Below are 15,231 nucleotides of genomic sequence, written 5' to 3' on the forward strand. Positions count from 1 at the left end.
GGCAGACTCATGTCCTTCCACTCAACATATCACATACTACCCTTAAGGCACAAAGACCTCTGTCTCCAACACACTAGGCTTTTTCTCAAGGCCATACCTGTGTGCCTGCCTTTCTCTCTTACACTCTTACCTCTTTCTTTAGCCAGCTGAACATCTATCTATTCAGGTAAAGGTAGTCAAATTTTACCTTCCTCTTGCCTTAATTTTCTCTGGCAGCAAGTTACTTCCTCCCCTGGATCCTGGGAGCACTCTGTGCATGGACCCTCTCACATGGTGACACAGTTAGTTTAAATTTTACATGCCTGCCACCCCGACTAAATCCTAAACTCTTTGTGGAATGGGATTGGTTTCCTTTGTTTCCCCAGAGCTTGACATGGTGATCAGCAAATGGAAAGCGTTCAATAAATGTCTGGTAAACATATGAGAATAAAAGTCTACACTTGATACCACTTAGACACTATCTGGTGAGGCCTTGCTGGTACTTTCTCTGTAATATCTCTTTTTAACTAAAACACTAGGAAGAGACAAAAGCAAGAAAGTCAGATTTTCCATATTTGGGGCTAAATCTCTCTTATAAAAAGAAACAAGATATTTTACAAACCAGCAAGGAAAATTCCAGGGGAAAAGCCAGGCAAATCAGCAGAGTTTCCAATCTGTCACCACTTTAATCCATCCTGTAAATCACTTCCAGTTTAATTTTAAAGGACAAAATACCACTATCTTCATGTCTTTTATTATTATTATTATTATTATTATTTAAGAACTTAATGAGTGGCTCCCTGTGCATATCTGATCAGATTCAATTTTCCCAGTCTGGTTTTGAAAACTTTCCACAGCCTGGCTTCATTTTGCCCATCGAATCCACTGTGCACACAACTGTCAGAATTACCTTCCTGAAATACAGGATTATTCACTCTCATACTCAAAAATACTTTAGGACTCCTTATGACCTAAGATGAATTTCATATTCCTCACATTAGTTTTCTACTACAGTAAATCCTCACTTAACGTTGTTAATAGGTTCTTGGAAACTTTGACTTTAAGCGAAACAAATGACACCATTTTTTCCCTCATTGTTATAAGGAAACAACCTTGAATGAAATGATGTTATTTGAGGACCTGCCGTAATTCATTGTGTTTAAAGTTGCAGTTTCCAAGAATCTATCCAAAACATTAAGTGAGGTCTTACACTACTTGGCCCTGGTCTTTCTTTTCCAGCATACCCTCTCCTATAGATTCCAATCTTCGGCTAACTTCCCAAGTTGTCCTTCACGAGTATTTAATTTTCCTGTTTCTGTGCCTCTACAATGTTCAAGTTGTTCCTGAACCACCTACAGTGTTCTCTTCCACATCTGTCCATATCTCTTCCATATCTGTAAAAGTTAGCAGTCTCAATACAAAAGACACCCACTCCACTAAGTTTTCTCTGTCTTCTCTATCTCCATTGATAATCAATCTGTTTGGGACCAGTCTGATTGGTACTTCATATGTTCTTTCCATATTCCATACAGCTTCTCATAATACTCTATTCTTCCATCACAGTTATTTATATAAATATTGCATTGTGTCTATCAGTATACCCATTCTTTTAAAGTGTGCTCTGTATATCCCACATCCATCCCTCCATTTCTCTGCTTCCTTTTCTAATAAAATTCCTCAAAAGATCTGTTTACATATGTTCTCAATTCTTCTCCTCCCATCTTTTGAGCTCACTACAAATAGACTTTCATCCATGGCTTACTGAAAGTGTTTTTGTCAAGGTCATTAATAATCTACATATTTTCTTTTTTCCCTACAGTACCTAAGGCCCAACTTGGATATTTTCAAAAGTGAATAGGCACTACTTAGTTGTCAGCTTGAACTGACAGCACCATTCGACATACCCAATTGCTCCTTGCTGCTTAGACTACTCTCCTCCTCTGGCTCCTAGGACACCACTTGCTCTTCCTCCTCCTCTTCTCTCTTCTACTTACTGACCAGTCCTTCTCTAGCTTCCTCATTTGATCTGAATTGCTCACCCTATACAAGCTGAAGTACGTAAGATTTAGCCCTCCTCATCTTTTTTCCAAACACTCTCAGATTTCATCCAGCTCCATGGTTTTTTCAATTTCATCAAGACGTTAACAAGATCTAATTTTCTATCTCCAGCTCTGACATTTCCCCTGATTCTAGATACTCTACTTGGATGTCAAATAGGCATCCCAAACATAATGTCCAAAACTAAACTCTTGATTTCCCTCTTCCCTAACACTTGCATCTATCATACTCTTTCTCATCTTACTAAATGGCCTCTCAGCAGTTTTAGATCTTAGAATTATCTTTGACCCCTCTTCTCATCCAATCCATTGGCAAATTTTGCTAGCCCTGGACTCAAAATACATTCAGAATTTGTTACGTTCACACACTTTTACTGCTACCACTTTGGTCTAAGCCACCATCACCTCTTGCCTGATTTATTTCAATAGTGTCTTAATTGATCTATGTATATGCTTGCCCAAGCACCCCTAACCCTCAAAGTGGCCTTTTAAGAGCATAACTCTGATTATGTAACTTCTCTGCTCAAAACCTTGCAAGAGCTTCCCATCTCATTCAGAATACAACCAAAGTCCTTACCAGAGCCTACAAAGCATGATGTCATCTAGCCCACCACTGTCCCTCTGCACTCATTTTCCACCACACTTACTCTGATTTAGTCAGCTCTAGCATCCCTAGCACACTTCTGCTTCAGTATCTTTATGCTTAATGTTCCTTCACCTGGAATGTTTCTTCTCGAGACAGTCACAGGCTCTCTCACATCCTTCAGGCTTCTTTTTAAATTCTACCTATCACAGAACATCTCTAACTACTTTATATATATACATAAGCAACCTTTTCCTCATCATTCTCTAACATTTCCCTTGAGTTACTTTTCTTCACAGGACCTATCACCACCTAGTAAAGTATATAGTTGTTAATATGTTTTTAGCTGTCTTTTTTCTCTGTAATTTAAGCTTCTTTTTTTTTTTTTTTTACTGCAGCCTACTTACCGAGTGTTATAAGTTTCTTTAGAGAATGTTATTTGTTTTCTTTACTGCTGTATTCCCAGGACCTACAACAGTGCTTAGCATATTGTAAACATTTAATTTACATTGAATGAATAATTGTCTCTTATTAGACTGAAGCTCCTGTGGCCAGGGACTAGGTGTTCTTGAGTATATATTCCAAGTAACACCTAGCTTAGTACCTTGCATATGGTAAAAGTTCAAAATGTTTGTCAAATACAATTGCATCTTATTTCTCTCTGCTTCTCAGGAATGCTCTCTGTTCCTTTTTGGCAAAATTCCATACTGCTACCTGCTTCCTTCATTCCTATGCCCTACCTTACGGCTGGGAGCCTGGGTTCTCACTATTTATCTCTTTAAAAACTTCCTCTTTTCCTGTCCATATTTGATCACAACTTTAGTCCCCAGACTTCTAGGAAACTTTAAATTACAACTGTCATTTCTTAAGTCTTAGAGGCCATACAAGTTTAAGCATGGAAACATATTCCTCTGCCATTTTCCCCCTGTTTACTGGTCACCAGAAGGCACTCAGTTTCTTAAGCCCAAAGTCTAGGATTCATTATTTTTAAACTAAATGTTTAAATTTTGAGATAGTAGATTCACATGCAGTTTTAAGAAATAATACAGGGAGATCCCAAATGCTCTCTACCCAGTTTCTCCCAATGGTAACATCCTGCAAAACTATAGTACCATCTGGCAGTTCCCCAAGTGATTAAACAAAGAGTTGCCATCTAACTCCACAATTCCACTCCTACATATATACCCAAAAAACTGAAAACATATGTCCACACAAAAACTTGTACACCAATGCTCACAGCACCATTGTTCCTAATTGCCAAAAGGTGGAATCTATACAAATGTCTATTAACAGATTAATGTGTAAATATGTGGTATATTGATACAATAGAATAGCATTTGGCCATAAAAGGTAATGCAGTATTGCTACAATTTGGATGAACCTTGAAATCATTATGCAAAGGGGGGAAAAAGACACAAAAAGACCACATATTGTATGATTCCATTCATATAAGCATCCTAAATAGGGAAATCTATACAGACAGAAAGTGGTTGCTTAGCACGCAGCAGAGAGAATGGCAGGATAGGGGAATGATATAACAAAAGGGTACAAACTTCTTTTTGAAGTGATGAAAATGTTCTAAAATTGTGCTGATGGTTGCACATATCTGTGAATATACTTTTAAAAAACCCCACTGAACTATGCACTTTAAATGGGTGGATTGTATGGTATGTGAATAAAGCTGTTGAAAACAAAACATAAACTGTAGTATAATAGCACAACCAGGATAATGACATAGTCAAGATCCTGAACATTCCATTACCACAAGAATCTTTGCTGTGGCCTTTTATAGTTACTCTCACTTCCCTCCCACCCCCATACCTCCTTAGCCCCTGGCAACCACTAATCCATTCTCCAATATTTTTATAATTTTGTCATTTTAAGAATATTTTATATGTGTGTGTGTGTGTGTGTGTGTGTGTGTATATAAATCAGTAAGTGTGTAACCTTTGGGAATTAACTTTTTCACTTACCATAATTCTCTAGAAATTCATCCAGGTTGTTGTGTGTATACCTAGTTCCTTTTATACTGCTGAGAAGTATTTCTAGAAATTATTTTGATATTTACTCATTTTTCCTTTTTCCACCCCACCTTGATTTTTACATTTCTTTATCTATCACATCCAATCCAAGAGCAAGTATTGTCAGTTCTCCCACCAAAGTACATCTTGAGTCTTCTCTATATGCTTGTCCAAACTACCATTAGCCCTCACCCAGCCCTCAAGAACATCAAACTGATGCAGCTGCTTTCACTCCTGCTACTTCACAATCTATTGCCACACAATAGCCAGAATAAGTTCAAATTATGAGAAAATCTTTATATCACTCTGAAAAGTAAAAGCCTACCTTCCTTCTTTCATTCATTTACTTATTCCAACATATTTATTGAGTAGCAACTATATGCTAGGCATTGTTTATACTCTAGAGAAGCAGTTATAAAAAAATAGACAAAACCCCCCTGGTCTTGCAGAACAATATGATAGTCAAGGGAGACTGACAATAAACAAATATGTAAAACATGGTGAAAATGTAAAGCAGGAAAGGGAGATGAGAAATCTTATAGGCAGGTGAATTACATTTTTAAATAGACTGATCAGGGAAGGTCTCATTAGGCAGATGACATCTGAGCAAAACATGAAAGAAAGAGGAAAAGAGCCATGGAGATAACTGGGTTAAGAAATTCTCGGTAGAGGGAAAAGCAAATACAAGAGGCCAAGATGGGAACACTATGGGAGTACCTGAGGAACAGAAAGAAAATCTGTGTGGCTGGGGTCAAGTGAGCAAGAGAGGGAGATTTAGGAGATGAGGTCAGACAGGTAATGGGTACAGATAATCTAGGACTTTTTAGGTCATTATAATACCCGTGTCTTTGACTCTGAATGAAATAGGAAGGCTTGGAGGGTTTTAAGTATAATCTGACTTTTAAAAAAAAGTCACTCTGAGCAGGGCGTGGTGACTCAAGCCTATAATCCTAGCACTTTGGGAAGCCTAGGCAGGAGTATTTCTTGAGGCCAGGAGTTAAAGACCAGCTTGAGCAAAATAGTGAGGCCCCTTCTCTACAAAAAATAGAAAAAGTAACCAGGTGTGGTGGCACATGACTGTTGTCCCAGCTACTAGGGAGGCAGAGGCAGGAGGATCACCTGAGCCCAGGAGTTTGAGGTTGCTGTGAGCTATGATTTCACCACTACACTCTACCTTGGGTGACAGAGTGAGACTTTGTTTTGAAAATAAAAAGTCACTCTGGCTGCTACATAAAGAAAAAAAAGCATAGGAGGAAAAGAGGGGAATCAAGGTGATTAGTGAAAAGGCTATTCCAAAAATCAAAATGAGATAATGGTGGTTTAGACTAGGGATGTAACTTTGGAGGTGGTGTGAACTGACTGCATCTGAATGAGCCTTAAAAGTTAGAGCTAAAGGGTTTGTTGATAGATTTGATGTAGAGTGTAAGATAATGAGAAGGCAAGGATGATTCTGAGGTTTTGGGTCTGAGCAACCATACAGATGAATTTGCCATTCACTGAGGTGAAGAACAAGAACCCAGATGGAATGGGTCTTGGCAAGCTATGTGTGGGTTTGGTTTGGGACAAGCTTATGTTGAAATGTGGGTACACATGAGTCTGGAACTGACAGTACGACGACTGTAATTTGGCAGTTGTCAATGTGTACATTGTCTAATTACACATTAGACTGGATGTTATCATTTAGGGTATTGGTCTAGATGGAGAAGAGGTCCAAGGCCCGTGAGGAACTCCAAAACGAAAAGGCCAAAACAAGAGAACTAGCAAAAGAGCCTTCAGAGCACGTAAGAAAAAAATCAACATTTCGTACTACAGTCATGACCTGGCCCTTCTCACAACCTGTTTATTTCAGTTTCCAGTCATACAGAACATTCAGTTTTGAAACACACCAAGTCTTTTCTTGTCTCATGGCTCTCGTGTTTGCTGCACCTTCCAACAGACATGTTTCTACCCTGGCTCCAATTTTAGTCACCTTTTTCTCTTACTACAATTCTAGTTAAATTGTTACCCTATCATAGTTTTCTCTAACCACCTTAATTCCCATCTGAACTTTCTCTAATCATCCTAATTCCCATCGGTTTTCTCTTGCCTAATTAAATAGGCCCAATACAACTAACCCCACCAAATTATGGCTGTTACTAGGATCTGAAATCTTTTCACTTGTTTTCTGTCTAGAAACCCATCCTCACTTTAATTTAACAAATGCTTACAAAACGATTATTGTATGCCAAAGGAAAGCTCAGATATTCCACCTAAGCAGGGCCTCATTATCTTGTCTTTCCGTGCATCGCAATGCTGTCGACCCTGGGTCAGCAATCAATTCTGAGCCTTCAATACTTACTAATGGAATGGATTACAGGCCACTGATTGGTAGATCGTAGGCCAACAGTATAAACAAGATACCGACAAACTTACAAACCGAAGAAACTGCGCCTGCAGCTCACGCCCCAACCCAGAGTCGCCCAGAGGCAGGGAGGACCCGCGCGCATGCGCCAGTGTTCTCAGTGCGCCCCGGGCTGAACCCCGCCCCTTTCCCTAGGCCGGTTTAATCATTGCGCATGCGCGATAGGGGTCTGTCTGTTTGTTGGCGGTATCAATAAAGTTTTAGTGAGCACAGACTTTCTTTTTCTTTGGCAAGATGGCGGAGTACGACTTGACTACTCGCATCGCGCACTTTTTGGATCGGCACCTGGTCTTTCCGCTCCTTGAGTTTCTGTCCGTAAAGGAGGTGAGGGGGTCTTTGAGCGCGAGGAGGGCGTGGGCGCGGGGGAGGTGTTGGGCAAGGCCGGAATGCGGCGCTTGCTGCGATAGGCCTGGCACATGGGTGAGGCCGTCGCGAGCATGGTTCCTGACCAGACAGTAAGGACCTGCTTGTAGTTTAGCGTGGTCCCAGTTGATAATACCGCAGAATTTGGTGGTGAGGAAGAGTGAAGTCATGGTATGAAATCAGGAGAGAAAGACGTCTCTGCTTCACTCACTGAGATGCCAGAACCCGGGGGCCGCTCGCGTCAGTTCCTCTCGGAAGTTGACTCCCTGGCTGCGCTGGAGTAACGCTAGAGCTTCACTTCAGGCCGGCTTCTAAAAAGCAGCTTTGAGTGGTGTTAGAGCTTTTGATTTTTCTTTTGGGAGCTGCGGGAAGGGTGGGCTCGGTTATGGGTTTTTGCATGCCGGGTCGTTTGGACTGATTTTCTTTCAATTACAAGAAATACCTACCACTTTAAAATCCCTGTAATTGTGAGTTCTTGGCGTTGAGTTTTGCTTGTCTTTGATAAGTAGCCACTTCCTAGAACAGTGGTATTATTTCGTCAGATGGGGGCGGGGACCCTCCAAAAAAATCCCACAGTATTTAACTTAAAATTTGTTTTCCATTGTGTAATGTACAGACTTGTGATTTGAATTGGTCATTAACGTTCACTTGTTTACTCAAAATACTGTGAATAAATATGAAGTTCTGGAACTTCGTTTTAAAGCATGTCTTTCAAAGCATGTGATTCAGTTCTAGAGTTTTATTGGGCTTAAAAGAAAGATTGGGTTTAAAGAATACTGAGATTAGTTATATCTTGAGTTTATTGGAAAATTGATATATTTTAATAATTATAGCAAAGTAATATTGCTAGGTGAAGGAAATAGAATTTTGGCCGGAAAAATAAATGAGTTCTGTTTCTGGAAGCAGATGACAAGTCTATCTAGAGAACTCTAGTTTTGAGGAATGGATTTTGCATGACCCAACAGCAATAAAACAGAAAAGTCCTACAAATGTACATTAATTTGTTCTAATAACTTTCAAAACTTCGAGGCAGTTTTGGTTCATCACAGGTATAACCCTCATAATCATCAACCTTTTCTAAACACATGTAGACAACTCTAAACTTGTTGATGTTAGGCAACAGAAAAGTTCATTTTCAATAAATGTCCAAGAATGTCTTGCAATATAAAACTTCTATTTTCAAAAGATATATTTTTTCCTTGATTTTTTTTAATACCTATATTTTAGAACTTAAATGATCCAGTCTGTCTTGTTTCCTTTTCTGGATAAGTGAGGATAATTCACTAAAGATCAAGGAAAAAGAAAAGTACCATATTTTGAAATCCTTTACCAGTTCCTTGTAGAAATGCTTCTGAAGTTAATATTTTTGTATTCTTTACAGTTTGATTTTTCAAGGCAGACAGAAGGGAAGAATATGTAAGTGTAAATTTGTTTTTCATAGGGCAAGACCAAAACTATGAACTGCTGTTGAGAATCAGTGGAAAATAATCACCTAATATCTGTCTCCTTGGAGAAAATGTTGGTAAGATGGCTGTTATGCACCAAGAGGAAGACAGATGCTGGAGTATTTATTTAGCAATTACTAAGTCCAGTTTGACCCTTGAACAACTGGGGAGTTATGGGAACCAATCCCCACGCAGTCAAAAATCCACATATGACTTCTAACTCCCCCAAAACTTTACTAATAGCCTACTATTGACTAAGACACATATTTTATGTTATATGTATTATATACTATAATTCTTACAATAAACTAAGCTAGGGAAAAGAAAGTTATTAAGAAAATTCTTAGGAAGAGAAAATATATTTACCATTCATTAAGTTAAAGTGGATTATAATAAATATCTTCATTGTGGTCATCTTCATGTTGAATAGACTGAGGAGGAGGAAGAGGAGGGGTTGGTCTGCTGTCTGAAAGGTAACAGGTGGAGGAGGTGGAAGCAGAGGCAGGCACACTCAGTATAACTTTTACTGGAAGTCTGTATAAGTGGAGCCAAGTAGTTCAAACTCATGTTGCTCAGGGGTCACCTGTGTAGGGCCATGGAATTGTGAGAAATCCAAGATAAAACCCACACTTCTCAGCACTAAAAATCTTACCTGTCGTTTAGAGTTGAATGTCTTTGATAGAAGGCAAAAAGAAATAAATTTCAGAGAGGTATTGAGTATTATCAAAATTGAGGAAATTCTGTTCAGTGAGGAAAATGGAGTTTGAGTAGGAAAGGCTTTGAGTCTTGAAGTCTCCATGGTTAGAATAGTCAGTGCTTGTGATACATGAGGGTATAGCAGTCCCCCCTTATCCATGGTTTTGATTTCCAAAGTTTCAATTACTTGTGGCCAATTGAGGTCTGAAAATACTAAATGGAAAATTCCAGAAATAAGCAATTCATAAGTTTTAAATTTTACATTGTTCTGAGTAGTAGGATGAAATCTCTTGTCTTCTCACTCCATCAGTTGTGAACCATCCCTTTAACCAAAGTTTCCACTCTGTGTATTCTTCCCACTGTGTATACTACCTGTCCATTAGTCCATTAGTTGTCTGGGTTATCAGATCTCCTGTCTTGGTATCAAAGTGCTTGTGTTCAAGTAACCTTTATTTTACTCAATTTTTCTATTATTGTTGTTAATCTCTAACTGTGCCTAATTTATAAATTAAAATTTACATAGGTATGTATATATGGAAAAAAAACAGTATAAGTAGAGTTTGGTACTGTCTGGGATTCCAGGCATCTCCTGGGGTCTTGGAATGTTTTGCCTGTGAATAAGAGGGAATTACTATATTGCAGTAAAAGAATAACAATTTAATATACTTGTAGTGCATCAGAATATAACCTCCATGAGAGCAGGAGTTTTGTTCTCTACTGTGTTCTCAGCACACAAAATAGAGTCTGGCACAAAAGCTTTTTATAATTCAGTGAATGATTGAATACATACTTGTGTCTCACTGTACTTTATTATGTGAAGTGGAAGGCCAGATAGTATAGCATTCAGGACCCTGGGCTGTGAATTTAAACCTGGATTGGGCTCCTGGCTCTGTCATTTAATACCTCTGTGTACTTGAGATCAGATTCCTTTAACCTCTTAACTAACCCTTTTCTTAGGAATAAGATGTTGACACTACCACTAATCTCATGGGGTTGTTAGGAAAATTCCATGAAATAATGTATATAAAGCACTTAACCTCTTCTGAGACAGAGTGAGTACTCCTGAATGTTTTCTGTAGGGGGCTAGGCCATCCTGTATGGGGAGGAAGAGGCAGTGGGGGTTTCAGAGAGTGAGGTAAGAACTGGAAATGGTGAAAACTGATCAAAGACAAGTACAAGGCTCAGTAAGAGTGGAGGGCCCAAATGAGATTGGAAATCATATATTATAGAGCTAATAATGATGATCATTCTCAGAGTAAGGGGAGCAGTGAAAGGTTATTGGAGTAGTATAGAAATGTTTGGGGGTGGGCTTGTAGATAAGTGTCATTTAGATACTAATGAAAAGGTTTACTGATCAAAGAAAAGCAGAAATGTGATTGAATAACATTGCCTAGTTTTGTGACATTTTCTAGTTGTTCTTAGCCAGAACCTAGAAAATAGATGACTTTTTCCCAGAGCTAAACATTGAATTGTATGTGGTTGGAGAAAATAGACCAAAGGAATCAATGACAGAGTTAAAGAGAACATCTTTGAAATAGTTAATAATGATATCCAAAGTAAGGTAGAAAGTGACACCAAATAAGTGTTTAAAAATTGGAAAGGGCAGAAGGTCTGATGAGAATAAGGTAGCATTTTAATGATAATGGTGGAAGGGGTGATAAATTTATGTTGGAATTCTTAGAGATAAGATATTGGATGAAAGTTGTTATAATTAGTGGGATAAAAGAATTTTAAGGCATGAGCTTTTAAAGAATCATCAATATAGGGTATTTGTGAAGGATGACAGCAGAGGAAGAGATGGCAAAAGAAGATTCTTAATCTGTTAAAAAGTACAAGCTGTTTTTAAGAGGTTGATAGTCTAGGATCAGCAAACCAAAGCAGCCTGTTTTTGTATGGTTTGTGAGCTAAGAATAGTTTTTAACATATGAACATTTGTAATTATAGAACATTAACTTTATACCACAAATGAGTAAAATATTTCCTCCCCAAAATAATTCTGTTGTCATTAGTAGACCTGTATTACAAAAAATTTTACTCCATTAGCATTATCTTTTTTATTTCAAAAGTTTTTTAAAAATTGTGGAAATTTGTTTTTCTCTTGTCATGTAAGTACTTATGCAGTATCTTCAATTTTTGCTTCACAAAGTTTAAAGTTTTTGCTTTCTGCCCTTTTTTACCTATGAGGCAGAATTAAGAGGTTGAATTGAGAGGCAGGTATAAAATTAAGAACAGGCCAGTAAGGTCTGATGGCAGAGGAGCTATGCTCTTCAGTCTTCTGTGGGGAGGGACATGGCATATTAAAAGCTGTTAGTGGGGTGCTGAGGAGAGATGGCATGCTAGGAAAATGATGTTTTCATTTAAGATTGAGTTTCTATAGGACAAACTGACTGGAAGTTAAGATTTTTCAAGTATAAAATTTTTATCAGGTATAACATTCATTCATAAAAGTACACTAATATAAATATACTGATCAGTGACTTTTTTTTCAAAGTGAACAGTGAGCATGTTTTTGTGACTACCACGAAAGGCAGTAGGGATTTTGGGGAGTGAGATAAAATCTGGTTCAGTTACTAAAACATTGCAACATCCTAATAAACCTTCTTTCTTATCCCTCTCAGACATTGCTCACCTCCCAAAAGTAAGCTCTCTAGTCTGATTCATTTTGCCTATTTTTTTTTTATTTTCACGTAAATGGAATTAAGCATTCACCATCGTGTCCTACTGCTTTGTATGACTTCTTTCATTCAACATTGTGAAAGTCATCCAAGTTTTTAGGATAGCAGTAGTTTTTTAGTACTGTATGTCAATCCATTTTATGAGTATACTGCAATTTCCTTATTCATTCTAACATTGATAAACTTGGCTATCACAAATAGTGCTGCTGTGAACATTTTTGGAAAGGTACATTGAATATATGCACTCATTTCTTTTGAGTACCTACCTAGGAGCAGAATTGATGAGTCAAAAAGTGTTTGACTTTAGGAGATAAAAACTGCTTTCCAAAGTGGTTGTGCTCCTGCCAGCAGAGTACGAGTCTTCCTGTTACTCTACATCCACACCAACACTGGTATTGCCAGTCAGTCTTTTTAGTTTTTATTGTGGCTTTAATAAGCATTTTCTGTATGATTAATGAAGTTGGAAACCTTTTCATTTATTTATCAGCCATCTGATTATCCTCTTGTGAAGTGCCTATTAATCTTTTAGCCATTTCAACTGGATTGTCTTTTACTATTTTGTAGGAGTTCTGTATGTAGTTTGGAAGGTTCAGTTTTGCTCTCATGACTATACCATTTGACCACCTTCATCTTTTCTTATGAACAGTGAAATATTGTGACATCTTTCTGGGTTTTTCTTTCCTTGCAGAATTAAATTCAGTATAAAAATCTTGTCTTTTGCTGAAACATCTCTCTCCCTGAAAATTGCTATGTAAAATTCTTACATGTTGCTCAGCACACTTAATGTTTATGTGAGTTTGTGTTTGTATCTATTTGGTCCCTGTACTGTGGCTTAAATTATGTTTCTTGAACTCTTTGCAAAGCAAAAACTTGTTATGAAATAGTTGATTTAAAAAATAGGTACTGGTTTTGTTTGAAAGATGTGGATAAGGAACCATTATAAAGGATTTTAACTATTTAGTGAGAGAAAAATGTATGGGGGTAAAGGAGAGGCCACATCAAGGAGAGATGGTTGGCGTATGGGTGTGAGAAATACTAATACTATATGAGCTTTGGAGTAGAGATTGTGTGATTTTTGTTTGTTTGTTTATTTATGTATATGCAGCCTTGTTTAGAAAGGGTAAGAGATGGTTTATAGGGACACATAAAAAATAAGACAGTGTAAACCAGAAGTAGGTGGGAATGGCTTTATATTGTATAATTGCCTTCATTTTTAAATGTTTAGGTAAGTAAAATATTTTTATGCTTGTAGGTTGGTTGTCTTATATTGCTTGCCATTTTTGTTACAAGAGGGGGAATTAATAGTTTGTAATTTTTTTGGAAAAAATGATAGTTTATAATATTTTATTAAAAGGAGTATTTCATGAAATATGTTTCCTAATCTTAGTTTTACTCAGTTTATTTGGGCAACTTAAATATATTCATTAGAAAGTAATTTTCTCTTGCAGATATATAATGAAAAAGAATTGTTACAAGGGAAGTTGGATCTTCTTAGTGATACCAACATGGTAGACTTTGCTATGGATGTATACAAAAACCTTTATTCTGATGATATTCCTCATGGTAAGTTTTATCCTTAGAACTGAGGTTTGTCTTGGGAACTGAGGATGTGTGTATTAAAGTTTTGTAATTTATTAAAAGAGCTTTAGCCAAAAGCTTAATTTGAATGATTTTAAAGTTCTTTGGGTGAAAAGTAATATAAAGGTTACACATCTTCTAAAGTATATTATTTTCTGTCTGTGAAAGAAGTGAAACTATTTATACTTTAAAGCCTGGTCGTAAAATACCTTCAGTTCATAGTATGTATTATCAAAGTAATGCTTATGATTCAAGTTGGAGAACTTTGAGGCAGTGTTTTCTAAACCCTTGTTTTCTGTGGTAATAGATGTTAAAAAAAAGTGGTCTCATAAGTTTAGGAAATACTACTATGTCATTTATTTTATGCACATAGCATTTTCAAAGTTTCCAAGAACTCTGGCAGTAAAGAAATACAGTTTACTCTGCTCAAATTGACATTTCTCAGAGTTTGATCATAGATCTCCCCTTCTGTGTTTGAGAATGCTATCCTAGGATATACTTTCTAATATATAGCATGGAAATGATTACATTAAACATGATCACCTTTTTGATTTATAGTTTCCTGCAATAACAGCGGTCTTCTTTAAATTCGAATTTGTGATAAAAGAGTAAATAAAAAGTAAACTGTTTCTTAGTTTCTCAAGAAAGCATTGATATGTTATAGAACTGGATTTATAGTTAAAAGAGATTATTGACTGGATTTAAATTCCATTCAACCTAGTTGATAACCCGTAGTAATAAAGTGTAAACTGCTCTGAGCCTTTGTTCAGAAACTCTGGGATAATACTCACCTAAGAGAATTAAATGGGAACAAATATAAAAACACTTGGAGTGAAGTCTCTGAAATGGAGTCTTAAATGATAGCTGTGTAGTTGTTTCTTTGGGGAAGGGTTGTCCAGTGCTTTTATTTTTATGAAACACCACATGATAAACATTGAACAGGTACTGAAATGAATATAAATATGTAAGTTGGAGTTTTCCCTTCTTCAGGTAGTTCCCTATTCTCTCTCTTGTATCCCCAACCACACCCCAGGATGTATATTATTCTCCAGTGTCCCTTAATAGTAGGAAGAGTATTCCCTCTTACTTTATGTGCCTTTGCAGTTTAGAAGAAATTGTGGATATGGGGAAGTTACTGAATTGGTGGTTCTTGGCATGTGAATATATTGGTGGTAAATAAATATATGTATAGTTTAAGTAAATTGAAAATTTTCCAGACATTCTCATGGTGAACAGTACAGTTTAACATTCCTTAACATTATATACTCTTCTACATTTTGAATTAGCTTTGAGAGAAAAAAGAACCACAGTTGTTGCACAACTGAAACAGCTTCAGGCAGAAACAGAACCAATTGTGAAGATGTTTGAAGATCCAGAAACTACAAGACAAATGCAGTCAACCAGGTAACCTCTTCTTAATTTTGAATTCTAAA

General features: G+C 37.1%; 1 protein-coding gene and 1 long non-coding RNA gene across 5 annotated transcripts in view; one reads left to right on the forward strand and one right to left on the reverse strand.

Annotated features, from left to right (window-relative positions):
- LOC105883270 (uncharacterized) overlaps nt 1-7,117 on the reverse strand; it is a 56,379-nt gene extending 49,262 nt beyond the window's left edge. For all 3 annotated transcript variants that reach the window (XR_012920175.1, XR_012920174.1, XR_012920176.1), the window contains exon 1: nt 7,053-7,117. This is a non-coding gene — a long non-coding RNA (uncharacterized LOC105883270). The remainder of the gene's footprint in view (nt 1-7,052) is intronic.
- Nucleotides 7,118-7,209: 92 nt separating this feature from the next.
- The window catches only part of EIF3E (eukaryotic translation initiation factor 3 subunit E), a 41,975-nt gene continuing 33,953 nt past the window's right edge, over nt 7,210-15,231 (forward strand). The window contains exons 1-4 of one of the 2 annotated variants that reach the window (XM_012786317.3): nt 7,270-7,365; nt 8,846-8,926; nt 13,669-13,783; nt 15,085-15,202. In XM_012786317.3, the coding sequence (XP_012641771.1) occupies nt 8,921-8,926; nt 13,669-13,783; nt 15,085-15,202 (239 nt within the window). In that variant the 5' untranslated portion in view covers nt 7,270-7,365; nt 8,846-8,920. Of the gene's footprint in view, nt 7,366-8,845; nt 8,927-13,668; nt 13,784-15,084; nt 15,203-15,231 lie in introns of both variants that reach the window. The other variant, XM_076005076.1, reaches the window with a different exon arrangement.

This window comes from Microcebus murinus, chromosome 7, assembly GCF_040939455.1.
Source record: "Microcebus murinus isolate Inina chromosome 7, M.murinus_Inina_mat1.0, whole genome shotgun sequence".
Lineage (NCBI taxonomy): Eukaryota > Metazoa > Chordata > Mammalia > Primates > Cheirogaleidae > Microcebus > Microcebus murinus.